A 14,012-nucleotide genomic window follows, 5' to 3' on the forward strand; every position below is an offset into this window, starting at 1 on the left:
TGGTTGACATTAGTTGACATTCCTGTATCAAACTTTTCTGTCTGTAACCTTTCTCGATTTTAAAATTGATCTATTTTTGACATCATTGACAGCTGCTTTTTTCAATTAAGATGGAACACGTTTATTTACTTACGTTGTCATGGGTTATTTGCAAAATTACTTCATTACTTTATCTGATTGTACAGACAAGTACTCTGAAGTTGATATTAAAAAAGATGCTTGAGTTTCTGATAAACAATATCTATGTGGTTTTTGGAGACCAGGTATTCCAAACAATTATTGGTATTTACATAGATACTTATTGCGCATCTGTAAATAGCAGACCTATTTTTGTATTCATAGGAAACCGAATTTGTTAAAAAAAATTACGTGAATAGAAGAAAACACTTGCTGTTGCCTTCAACTCGACATTGAGGTATATCGACGACGTATTGTCAATTAACAATAGTTATTTCAATTCTTATGTCGACATGATATATCCCGGTGAGCTTGAAATAAAAGAAACCACAGAGTCTAACATATCTGTTTCATATCTGGATCTTTTATTTGAAAAAAAGACTTTAATTATGACTTTATGATAAACGTGATGACTTAAACTTTACAATCGTCAGCGTCCCTTATTTATGCAGTAATATGCCTTTCTCGCCTGCATACGGGGTTTATATCTCTCAGTTGATTCGATACGCAAGAGCATTCTCTACGTATGAACTATTTCTAAAACGAGGTTAATTATCGACTGATAAATTTGCTGAAAATAGAATATCAGCAGTCTCATTTAAAGTCATCATTTCGTAAGTTCTATGATCGACACAATGACCTTGTCAGCTAAAACAATTTATCATTGTCAAATGCTGATTTATTTTCATATTGATTGTTAGTCCATTTACACGCGGAGTTGTCCACGGATTTTCCCCGTTTTTTCCGAACATGACATGGAGCAAACAGCGGGCTTGACCGGTCTGCAGGGGATGTTCACTCCTCCATAATACCTAATCCCACCTCTGATGGTTTAGAGGTCCGTGATTGTTCAGCTCCTATTGTGTAATGTTAAATGGTCTTTTGAGCTCGAATACTGTTCGTTACATGTATCTCCACATATTTCATTCAGATCATGCTCTCGCGTATCAAATAAATTGGGAGATGAAAACACCATTTGCAGTTGATAACGGAATATACTATATGATTAGGATAGTTGATAATGGAAAAAGTGAAGTCAAACTATACTGTTGTTAATCTGCCCTAATCAACGTTTTTCATAGACAAAGTAACATCCATCAGAGAGACACTTAAACAAAAAACAGAAAAAGAAGACAGCTATTTAGGCACAGACGTATACTATCAAGGGCCTCTATTAGCTGCTTTTGAACGTACCACTGAAGATGAAGTACGTTCACTAATAATGAAGGCACCCAGTAAATCATGCGAACTGGATCCAATTCCAACAAAGCTACTGAAAAAGTGCCTGGATCCGGTAATACCGCTTGTCACAGAAATTGTTAATGCATCTCTCGATCAGGGAATTTTTCCGTCTGCTTGGAAGGAGGCCATAGTTCGTCCACTTCTTAAGAAACCTGGACTAGATAAGGAAGTGTTGAAAAACTATCGGCCCGTATCGAACTTGAGTTTTATCTCAAAAATATTGGAGAAAGTTGTGGCTCGTAGGATTGATGCCCATTTGGATGCGAATTCTCTTCGCGATCCACTTCAGTCGGCATATCGTCCCAGGCACTCCACGGAAACGGCCCTCATCAAGGTCCACAACGATATTGTGACAGCCCTAGACCAACAATCTTCAGCAGTCCTTGTCCTTTTGGATTTATCCGCTGCTTTTGATGTTATTGACCATAATATATTGTTCCAACGCCTAACTGTGTCTTATGGTTTCCGTGATGGACCTCTTGAGTGGATCAAGTCTTACCTCCAGAACAGAAAACAATGTGTCACAATTGGATCCGTTCAGAGTCTAGACAGCTGCCTTTTGGTGTCCCCCAAGGATCTGTACTCGGACCGAAATTGTATTGCCTCTTCTCCAAACCCATTGGAATCATATGCCACCGCCATGGAATGATATATCACTGCTATGCAGATGATACACAAATCTACATGATCATAAGACCACTGGAAAATTGGAACAATTACTTCTCTCGACTTGAAGCGTGTCTTAGTGAAATTGGTTCATGGATGACATCAAACCTACTCAAACTAAACCAAGAAAAGACCGAGCTAATAATCTTTTCCACAAAGCAACACCAGAAGTATCTGCCAACATTACAACTAACAGTTGGTGATAATATCATTGAAAGCGTGCCATGTGTAAAAAATCTAGGTGCATTTTTCGATCAACACCTTACTATGGAAAAACAGGTATCCTCGGTCGTCAAGTCATGCTATTTTCAAATAAGCAATATTGGACGAATACGGCGCTTTCTTACAAAAGAAGCCTGCAAGACCATGGTGAATGCCGTTATCACTGCCAGGCTGGACTATGGGAACTGCCTTCTATATGGAGTGTCAAAGGCCTTACTAGACCGGATTCAAAAAGTCCAGAACACGGCAGCTCGTTTAGTTACAAGATCATCGAAACGGGAGCATATTACACCTATCCTAGCTGATCTTCATTGGCTACCTGTTTCTTTTCGTCCACAATATAAAATCTTGACATATGTCTACCAATCCTTACACGGGTTGGCTCCATCGTATATCAAAGATCTTATAATGGAATACAAGCCTACCAGATCACTGCGATCTGAGTCAACATCACGGTTAGTTGTTCCTAAGATCAGGACGAAGACATATGGTGAACGTCGACTTGGTTGGGCAGCAGCATTTTTGTGGAACGACCTTCCTAATGATATAAAGCAGGCCCAGTCCCTGGATATTTTCAAAAGACAATTAAAGACGCATTTTTATAGGATAGCTTTTTAAGTTTTAGGTGCTCAATTTTTAGCAGCAAATCATAAATTACAAATGATGTTCTTTTATTGAGTTTTATTGATGGTGTAATTGTATTTTGTATGTAATTTGTAGTATTTTAATGTTATAATTTCGAACACATATATGAGTATGGGTTAATATTTTATATAAGTTTTCATAGCTTTTAAATTATGTTTACTTGCGTTTTATTGTACAGCGCTTTAGAGTTATATTATTAATATTTAGCGCTTTATAAATTCATATATTATTATTATTATTATTATTTATCATCAATAGTCAGTAAAATATCTAACTTTGAAACCTGTGTTGCAGACTCCTCTGTGGTGTCTTTCATTTTAAGTTTCCTGGGATATAGCGAGTCGACACAAGCAGGGAAGTAATCATTGTTAATTAATTAAATGTCCTTGATGTATCTGCATGTCGAGTCGAAGACCACAAATTCAAATGCCACAGAGAAAAAAAAACAAGACGTGGGATTGAATGTCTAGGGAGAGAAAATGTCCCCAGCCAAGCGGTCAAACCCGCCTTTAGTACTGTATATTGCTCAGGTTTACTGAGTACTTTGTAGACAAATTAGTGTAAAGGCAATAATCTAATGAATGGTTTGATTCATGTGATATAAAACGATATGTTGAGCATGTGTTAACATATAACGTTAAGGTTATTATAACGACAGTAGAATTTACAATAGGCTTATTGGAATCCTTATAACATGTTTATTTTTAGTACATTGAAGGGGAATTTGATTTCTCTAAAAAAAATTGGTACTTCTGGACTTGAACATCATAAACATCATAGAATAATGTTAATGTTCATCATGAACATCATAAAATAATTTTTTCTCTCAAAAATGTAATATTCAGTACTTTTGGACCATGCAAAAGTCTACATTTCTACGAGTCCTTTTCTAAGACTACCAAAAACCTTGAATCTTATTAAGATGCACAAGATAAAAAATGTTGCAAGGGAAAAAAATTCAATATCAATTTTATACAATCAATTAAAAATGTTAAGAGTCATTGCTCCTGGACAAGAAGAGGATATCCTTAAAATCAATCGCACATTGAGCCTTTGATCATGAAATACCAAAATAAAGGTCTGAACAACACAACAATGTACTAATATTGACAATTTAATTTCGGGGAGAAAGGCGATATACCTATTTGTTAATTTTTCCCGGTGCAGTATGATTAATATCATCTAAATGATGTTTCTTATCCGTTGTACTTTTGAACACATTATAATGCTTAATTAGAATATGCCTGCCTTCGATCTGCAATTTCTTTTTTTCAGAAACCTGGACCAAAGTACGTTATTTTTGTGTGTCCTGAAACAAGGAGACATATATTACAGGAAAATGAATGCATTTGAATGGAATTTTTAAATTTTACCTTGACACAAAATTGTCATAACCATTATACACTCAAACAAGCGTGAAAAGTTAATGAAGTCTGCAGATAGTCAAAAGTGGACTATGGTACGACATGCTGAATTATTGACATATGTTTCACATTCGTATTGAAAAAAGTAAAAGAAATCCGCATATCTCCCAATGGTTTGTTGTAATCTTTATAGATTTTAACCTAGGGAAATGGCTTTGGTTCTGTTGCATATGAATATATCTTCCGCACGTCAATACCTAGAACCGCTATTGAATATTAAAGAATTGAATTGCACGTTGTAACTAAGTAAACGTGTTCTTGGTAGAAAAAAGCCTTCCTCTCTGCTTTCTTTTTTCTTTATTTTCTCTGTTTTATTTTAATAACTCTAGGAATTTGTATTTCTCATTCAAAAGATCATGTTAAACTTAGTTTCATTTTACACAAAATGCCGTAAATGCAAGTTGAGGTGAAACACCTAACAGTATCTCGGAACCAAAAAACGTTATACTCTAGTAATTGAAAAGAACTCTACGTTTTTCTTGTGGTGATATCACCTGGTGGTATAACTCTGACTATCTGATCTCTGTTGAGAAAAGAAAACATCTGACTAGGTAAATACTAATCCATGTTAGTTTTGACTGGCAAATTTTAAAGGAAGGGTGTACTCAGGGAAAAAAAAAGACTGAACATACTGTCCCCTCTAAAACAGGTGACAATACACTTCTTTCCTAATCAATTAAAACCGGAAAAGAAATTTAAGAATTTGTGAGAATTAATAATTATATAGAATTGAGTCCTCTATCTTGCATTGAATATTTGGCGGTTTATTTATTGTTCATTCGGTTAAAAATAGCTTAATTTGAAATTAGGTCAACAGTAGAAAATATCTTTCATTTAAATTGAATCAAACATTAAAAGGTAATGACACTAAGATTTTTTAAAAAAAAATTCTCGCCACAAAGTGTTTGATTAATTTAAGATTAATGTAATATATAATGCCTTTTAAGCCTTACACAGGAAAACAAACTTTATCTTATATATAGAACAAATTAAGTATAGCTCCCCTGTGCAGAGGAGTTTTTCATTGAATCCCATTGCAGTTGTTAATTTATATAATACGCAACATTTTTGTTGTTCATTAGTCGTCTGTTAAATACTGCTGAAGACTGCTTCTTTTTTTTTTGTTTTAGTCCACATCTTTTCTCAATATTATACTTCAAAGGGACCTTTATCAATAATAAAGAAGGATGTCGGCCAAAAGTATTTGAAATTCTTTTGATACAGAATGAGAACGGTGCAGTCTGTTTTAATTAAATGAATATTAAGAACCATACTCTGTAATGATTTGAAATTTTATATAGGAGCTGTGGCACACATAGTCTCAGAATTTCTCTAAACTCTCTATGATAAAAGTCATTGATACCCTATACTGAAATCAGGCAAAACTTGGTTGCTATGTTTTATAGTTACCATGGCAACATGTCTTAAAGTTCGAAAAATGGCATTTTTTAACATGTTTAGAGCCCCATAGTTAACATTTGCGGCAAAGCAAACAATTGGCAATGACTGTTTCTAAAAGTTGAAGGTCACATGTCTCAAATGCATGATAAATATGTTTGGTAAATCAACTATTACATACGTTACTATGGTAACAAAGTAATCAAAAGTAAAAAAAAATATTCATTTAATTTTATAAAGTCATACATGTAAAAATAAAAATCAATTATAGGATGAAATGTGACCAAATAATAGAAAAAAGAGCCTTGAAACATATACCAAGAACAAAATATGATATTTCATTTTGGTTGGCAATGGTTGCCAAGGTTTTTATACCACAGAAAGCCTTCAAAGTAACACTCTGAATGTTTAATCTGATCCTATCTTTTAAAAAAAAGCACATTTCCTCATAACTAATGATCAATTTTATAAGATGTTGGTGTGCTCCAAGTTTTCCCATTTGAAAAAATTCAGATAAGATTCTTTAAATTGAGCGTTGCTATGGAAATAAGCAGAAAATATATGCTTAAAAACCTGAAAAATATTTTCTTTCCTTGGATACGTATCCTTAAAAGTAGATTCCCAAAACTTTTATGATTGATATTTATTATCAGCTAACTTGACTTTTAATTTTGACTATCATCCAATCTCTAAGTGGATAAGATGGCACACAGGGTTTAATATTGATATAAAGTTCACAAAATTGAACATTTTCCCTTCTTGGTAACCATAGCAACAGTGTTGATTTATTCATCAAATTTTATCAATATATGATATTCAACTTCTGTTCTAAAAGATAAGTACTATTCAAGCTGAGTCCTTTGATTTGTTTCTTGATTAAATGGCAATTTAATTCTTAATGCAGCGAAAAATAATTCACTTTTAAGCACTGGTACTTTGTTTCCATGGTAACACTGCAAAGGCAAGTATACCCAATTTTTCTTATGGTTTTGGTGTTGCAGGGTCCTAAGGATGCATATTTGTCAGTCTTGAATTTTCATGTTTTTCCTCAAGACAGTAGCATTAACCCAATCTTAGTTACTGGTTTTGCATGGTTACACTGTGTTACCATGGCAACCATAAAAGTTATTTATAGAATAATATTGCTTATACTTATATACTTAAGGTCAAACATTTTCATAGTGTTTCTTAAGTCGTTGATTGAGTTTGAGCATGTTACACCTACCATTAGTGAATACGGAGTGTTTTTAAGCATATTTCAGCAGTTTAAATGTATTCCAAATGTACCCTTGGTTACCACTTATAAGAGATATATTCTAAACAGTTTTTTTACAGTATAAGTGACATCAAGGTGTCTTGTTTTTGTGAGAATGGTTTGTTGGCTTTTTCTAGTTTTTATTAAGCCACAGTCAAGATTTAAAGTGGCTGAAAATCTCGATTTTTCAAACTTTTCCGGCTGTTGCCATAGCAACCGAGACACATAGCAACGAAATTTTGTTTGATATTTGTTTCTGGTGTCAAGAACTAAGCATGGGTGAAGTTTCATCAAAATCGGTGACCATGCGTGGCAACGAAGTTTAAGTGGTAACAGAGAATGGCTATTAATGTTGACTAATATATCTGACATACTTCCTCTAAAATGTTAACCTCAAATAATTATTCAATGAAATTTTCAAAAATTGTTCGTGATACATGTTTTTTTTTCCCAATCTTAAGGCAATGATTAGGTTCAATTGTTTAAACTTTTTTTTTTATTTGAAAAATTAAACTAAAGTCCAGGAGTTTTGACATTAAAAAAACACTTTGACTGTACATAGAAGAAATCTGAAGTTGATAGTTCAAAGATGCTCGAGTTTCTGATTCAAAATGTCTTTGTAGTTGTTTTTTTTTTCTTTTTGTTTGTTTGTTTTTTTTTTGTTGTTTTTTTTTTTGAGAACACGTCTGCCAACAATCTTTTATAATTCCAATGGGTACAAATTGTGTCCTGTTATTAACAGACCTATTATAATATGAACTGAATTTATTAAAAAACTTCTGCATGGGGAGAAAATACTGACTGTGGTCTTCAACTCGACATTTCGATATATCGACGACGTACAGGATTATCTATTAACAATAGTAACTCTCATTTATATGTAGTGAAACATATGGAGATAACGAACAGTATTCAAGATCGAAGATCCATAATACAATACAAAATAGGAGCAGAGCAAATACGGACCTCCGAAACATCAGGTGGGATCAGGTGCCATGGAGGAGTGAGCATCCCCTGCCGACTGGTCACACCCGCCGTGTGCTACTTGTCATGATCGGGAAATAACGGAAAAATCCGTCGTTAAATCTGTGTATAAATAATGAACTAACAATAAGAATGAAAAAGTCAGTCAGCATTTGACTCAATGATAAATTGTATCAGCTGACAAGGTCATTAAATCGACCATAGAACTTACGAAATAAGTACTTTAAACGAGACTGCTGATATTCTTGTTTCATCAACTTGTCTGTCAATAATTTACCTTGTTTTAGAAATTGTTCATACGTAGAGCATGCTCTTGTGTATCGAATCAACTGAGATATATAAACTCCGTATGCAGGTGATGAAGGTATATTGATGTATAGGTAGGGAAGTTGACGATAGAAAAGTTAAAGTCATCACGTTTATCACAGAGCTTGGTTGTTAGATTACCATTAACGTCCTTTTCAAGTTAAATATCCAAATATGAAATGTGTCAGACTCTGTGGTATCTTTAATCTCAAGCTCACTAGGATATACCGGAAATTACCATTGTTAATCGACAGTACGTCGTCGATTTATCTAAATATCGAGTTGTAGGCCACAGCAAGTGTTTTCTTCTTTTCACGCATAAGATTTTGCACAAATTCTGCTTCATAGGAATACAAAAATAGCTAAGACTATGTAGACTTTAAATGTAGACTAGATATATATCCGATTGAACTCGAAATTTATATGAGAAAGACGTTTATGGTAACCTAACATCAATGCTTTATGATAAACGTGATGACTTCAACTTTTCAATCGTCAACTTTTCATATTTATGTAGCAATTAACCCTTTTCACCTTCCTACGGAGTTTATGTCTCTCAGTGGATATGCAAGAGCATGTTCTACGTCTAACTTCAGGGTATACATTAAAGCTTTTCACAAACAAGTTGATGAAACAAGATTATAAGCAGTCCCGTTGAAGTCATCATTTCGCAAGTTTTATGGTCGATACAGTCATCTCGTCAGCAAATACAAGTTATCATTATATCAAATGCTTTTCAACTTTTTCATACTTATTTACACACTGAATTATGTTGATTTTTCCATATTTTATTATCATGACAAGGAGCATACGGAGGACGTAACCGGAGCATTGTGGCCGATGCTCACTCCATAGCATCTGATCCTACCTCTACGGTAATGTTGTTGGAAGTTTGCTCTGTTCCCCATCTGTATTTTTAATTGATTTTTGAACTTGAATACTGTGCAGCTCTTTATTACTACATTTTACTGTACATTTGTCCTTTGATTTTATCATATAAAACATTAATAAAATTCATGTCTGTCTCTTTGTAACAATTTTCTTGAATATTTGAAAACTTTAATATTTAGAAAATTTCTTCATTACTGTGATATCTCGAAATTCCTATAGATTGACGCTGAATACAGTTCATACAATTTAAAAGAAAGTTTCAGTCAAACTTTTCAGTAAAATAGTTAGTTTGTAAATTCTTTACACTCCATAAAATTAAAATACTCCATCAATAAGTACCACAAAACTTTTCTATTAAGCATATATACCACTAACAGTTTAAGGCAGTATATTAAAAACTAACATTAAAATATTTTAAATATTATTATTTTAAAATTATTATTATTACTTCAAAATTACCAATTCGTTATACGGAAGTGAGTATTACACTAGATGAATAACATTGTAACGTAAGAATCTTGAACATTTGATTCCTTTTAAAGACTATTTTATTTGGCAATATAGGTAATAACGAGAATCAGCAAAATTGACAAGCCCTTGTAGGAACGGTCTATAGTTACATTTATTTCAGAAATACATGATGTTCAAAGGGATAAAAATAAGTCGGTAATTTAAAGAACAAAAATGTTCGATTGATCAAAAAATTAATTACATCAGCACTATATCAAAGGTCAACTGTAATCGTGAAACCCTCTTTCTCCCCCGAATTCCTGATAATAAGCAGGTAACATTCATTAAGGTATCGGATATCTAGGGTCCTAACAGAAGGAAGGACGTGATTTATTGTATTAAACAGGTATCATCGTCACGAATACTTTTTATTACATCAATGAGATATATTCCAAGGACACAGCGAATAATCGCAAAGCTGTGTAATCATTGAGGTTTGATTGACACATTTAGAACGTTGTGCTGAATGTCTATTTCATTACTTACCTAGAATACGAGACTTGTTGGAAAAAGCACACCGAGTGATATTCACGATGGGTTTTAAATTAAAATAATTATTAATGGCAAATAATAAACATATCTCTGTACTTTCAGCTGAAAAATCTTTTATCATCTTATGTATGCAGTTCATGTTACAGCAATAATTATGTGGAATTCAAATACAACGCAAAAAATTACACACCATTTAATTCCTAGTTTCATATATCATTAGCTTATGTGCCCAGCTTCGTAATTAAAATAATTTTCAGTAGATATTGACCCCGATATAGTGCACCTAGAAACATTTAATCACACTTTATAGTGACATTATTATTATTATTTTTAAAAATTTTATCAGCTTCAAGGTCAATAAATTAATTTGCTATTAAAGTTCATAAAACGTGTATGTCTCCATACTCCTTATATAATATTATTGGTATATTGAATTCCAGGTGTAATGAGTGGTTCCACTTGACTAAACACTCATTGTTTACACGAAACATAGATGTTTATTAGCTCATTAGATATTGTCCGCTGTCAATAGACTGCGGGAGACAAAGGCAGACAACATGATCCCGTGGCCTTGTGAACAATACAATCAACCCGTACACGGGATAAGGTGCCAAAAGAAATATCATTTTCAAAAATCAAAGCAAATGCCTTCATATTGGATTGTTTCTCTGCATAGATAACACTATGCCATTTAACACCTCTAATTAGTGCTTTTTATTATTTAATTATTTTTAGCTTTTTTCTCTTAAAAGTGTACAATACAGATATACCCTATGCATGTCCAAAGCATGTGAGAGCTTGTCATAAAGGATTTCTTTTATAATGCTTAAATTATCATAACATGTATATTTCATACGTGTTTTTAATTTATATCATGTTACTAAAAAGATAATAACACGAATACTTGTATTACATAATAATATGTTCACAGATGCAAGTTTCTTTAAATTAGTTGGCTAGGAATAAATGCAAAATGTAAACATAAAAAGTATCTTCATAAATTTTGCATTTACCTCCACAAATTAAATTCAAAATTTGCAGTAAGATTTACATTTATATTTTTAAAATGTGGTACATTATACCAGGGGTATTAAGGAAATTAAATGTGGATTCCCAGACACTCTGAAGAACTTTTGATAAATCTAAAATTACAAACATTTTCATAAATCAATACCATCAAAATATATTATTTTAAGTGCTTTATAAACTATAAAGATCATTCTTTTTAAGAAGAAAGGCAAGTGCTTCCTCAAAGAAAATGGCACTCGCTTATTTTCATGCCTTATGATAAGTCAGATAGCAACCATTCAACAAAATCACTCAATGTTAAAAATCATGCTGATTCTACACACTACGTTTCTAAATATTTGGAGCACATGGTGGGTGTAACACCAGTCGGCAGGGGATGCTCACTCCTCGATCCAAGGCACCTGATCCCACCTCCGATGTTTTGGAGGTCCGTGTTTGCTCCACTCCTATATTGTATTGTTTTATGGACTTTTTAGCTCGAATACTGTTCGTTATCTCCATATTCATTGTAAAAGATGAAAGTCTTTGGAGACCAAAGACTAGGTCTTCCAACAATCTGCTGAAATTAGCCGACCTGTATTTGTATTCCTTGTATTCCAATGAAGCAGAATGCATTCAAATATGCTAAACGGGAAGAAAAACTTGCTGATCATGCTTTCAATCCCATATTTTGATACATGTATATCAGCGACGCATTATTAATTAAAATAGCACAGTATTTTTTAATTCATATGCCCATTCGGTTTACCCCAGTGAACACCAAATAAAGGGCACATTTTCTTTAAACTTATTTTTTTATTTTTTTTTTTACACTAATGATAGACTTTAATCGTCAACAAATTTTGACAAAAGGGATGACTTCAGCTTTTCCGTTCTCGGCTCTCCCTAATTTGCTTAAACCCCTGTCACACCGGGGCTGCGTCCTCACGGCGTCCTCAAAAAATACACAACGCCGAGGTGATCGCAGTAGAGTCTCCTACAGCGCCGTGACAACGCGGCGAGATCTCTACTGAACGCCGTAGGGTCGCGTAGGGTCTCCTTGAACGCCAGAGGACGGCGATCACTTTGGGCATGCACAAAGTACGCGCCGTGTGATCGCGGTCTGATAAGAACGCAGTAGAAACGTAGTATGATCGCCGTAGCAGCGCGGTAAGATCTCCAACAACGTAGTGGGAGCTCCGTACGAACGCCGTGAAGACGCACATGATCGCGGCACGAACGCAGTGATAGTAGACTGCGCTTCCACGGAGATGTCGCGGAGTCCTTGGAGATGTCACTGCGTTTCTATCTCGTTTTTACGGCGCTTCTAATGAGATTTATCGTCTTGTGATTTTTTCGACTGCGATTACACGGCGACAGCACGGAGTTGTCACTGCGATCATTGCGCTCCCATGGCGTTTCTACAGCGTCCGTTTGCGATCACAATGCGCTTTCAGGGCTTTGTTAAAGCGTTGTCAGCCAGCTCACAAAACAAGAGCAATGGGATCATATTTGATCAGCAATAATTCCAACGTATTTGTTGCACTAGGAGCATTTAAGTGAAAAAAAATGGAAGAGAAAATTACACCAGAACTTGTTCTGTTGTTTCACTTAAATTTTGTAGAAAACTTTTCAGTGTGTTTATTTTTTTTTTTTTTTAACATTCATAATAAAATCAAAGAAAATCTAACAACACATCTGAACCGATAAAATTGGAAAAAGGAGTTTAATCATAAAACTATTAATAATTTAGTACTAAATTATTTAAATAGAACATTTTTGATTATTAAGAATATTTCTTGGCATGATTAGAAGTCTTTTCATCGTGTAACTTGAATCTTTAAACAAAAATGTTTTACATTCCTTCTAAATATAATATCAATGAGTATAGAACGCATTGTGAACGCAGTCAGCGTAGTGAGAACGCCGTGAACAAGAGGTGAAAACTCCTAACGCGCCGTGAAAACTCCGCGGAAGCGCAGTCAATCGCCCAGAGAACTCCGTGGGAACGCAGTAGAACGCTGTGAGATCGCCGTAGAATTGCGTCCATCGCCGTGACATCTTCATATTATGAAAATTTTACAGAAATTTGTGCAATTTTCCTGCGATTCCACGGCGATTTTAAAAATTTGACAACGCCGTAATGACTCCGTGTGAACGCAGCTTTGTGTGACGGGCCTTAATAATACACGTATTCCACAAACAATACATATAGTGTTTATGTCTCCAAACTGATGCGGGCTATTGACAAATAAATTGATGTTACAATGTGTTCAACTATTTCGTAAACGTCATAATTTCCCAAATACTATTGCTCTTATAATAACTTGATTTGCAAAAACAAACCAATGTTTGGACGTGTTTTGACATATGTACTTGTTTCCCAAAAATTGTTTTCAATGATTTTGACTATGAATTTCTCCGTTTCTCTCAACAATAATGAGGGATCATAGCGGGTATAACCGGTTGACAACGAGCAATATTCAAGCTCAAAGATCCATTCAAACAATACAAATCAGGAGCCGAACAAGAACGGACCATCAGATGTGGGATCATGCAGGTTCCGTGTAGCAGTGAGCATCCCCTGCCGACCGATAACACCAGTCGTGTGCTCCTTATCATGAACGGGAAAACGGGAAAAAATCCGTCGACATAATGGCCTAATACTTTATATGAAAACACCAGCCAGCATTTGAATTACGTGTAATGATATATTGTATTTGCTGACATGGTCATTAAAACAACCATAGAACTCACAAAATGATGACTTTAAACGAGACTATATTGTACGA

General features: G+C 34.3%; 1 protein-coding gene across 1 annotated transcript; it reads left to right on the forward strand.

Annotated features, from left to right (window-relative positions):
* The first annotated feature begins 2,451 nt into the window (after positions 1-2,451).
* LOC134263714 (uncharacterized) lies at positions 2,452-2,925 on the forward strand. Its single transcript, XM_062746095.1, has one exon. It carries the CDS (start codon positions 2,452-2,454, stop codon positions 2,923-2,925), a length of 474 nt encoding a protein of 157 aa, XP_062602079.1.
* Positions 2,926-14,012: the final 11,087 nt, after the last annotated feature.

This window comes from Saccostrea cucullata, unplaced genomic scaffold, assembly GCF_032062105.1.
Source record: "Saccostrea cucullata isolate Sc308-1 unplaced genomic scaffold, CSIRO_AGI_Scuc_v1 ctg720, whole genome shotgun sequence".
Lineage (NCBI taxonomy): Eukaryota > Metazoa > Mollusca > Bivalvia > Ostreida > Ostreidae > Saccostrea > Saccostrea cuccullata.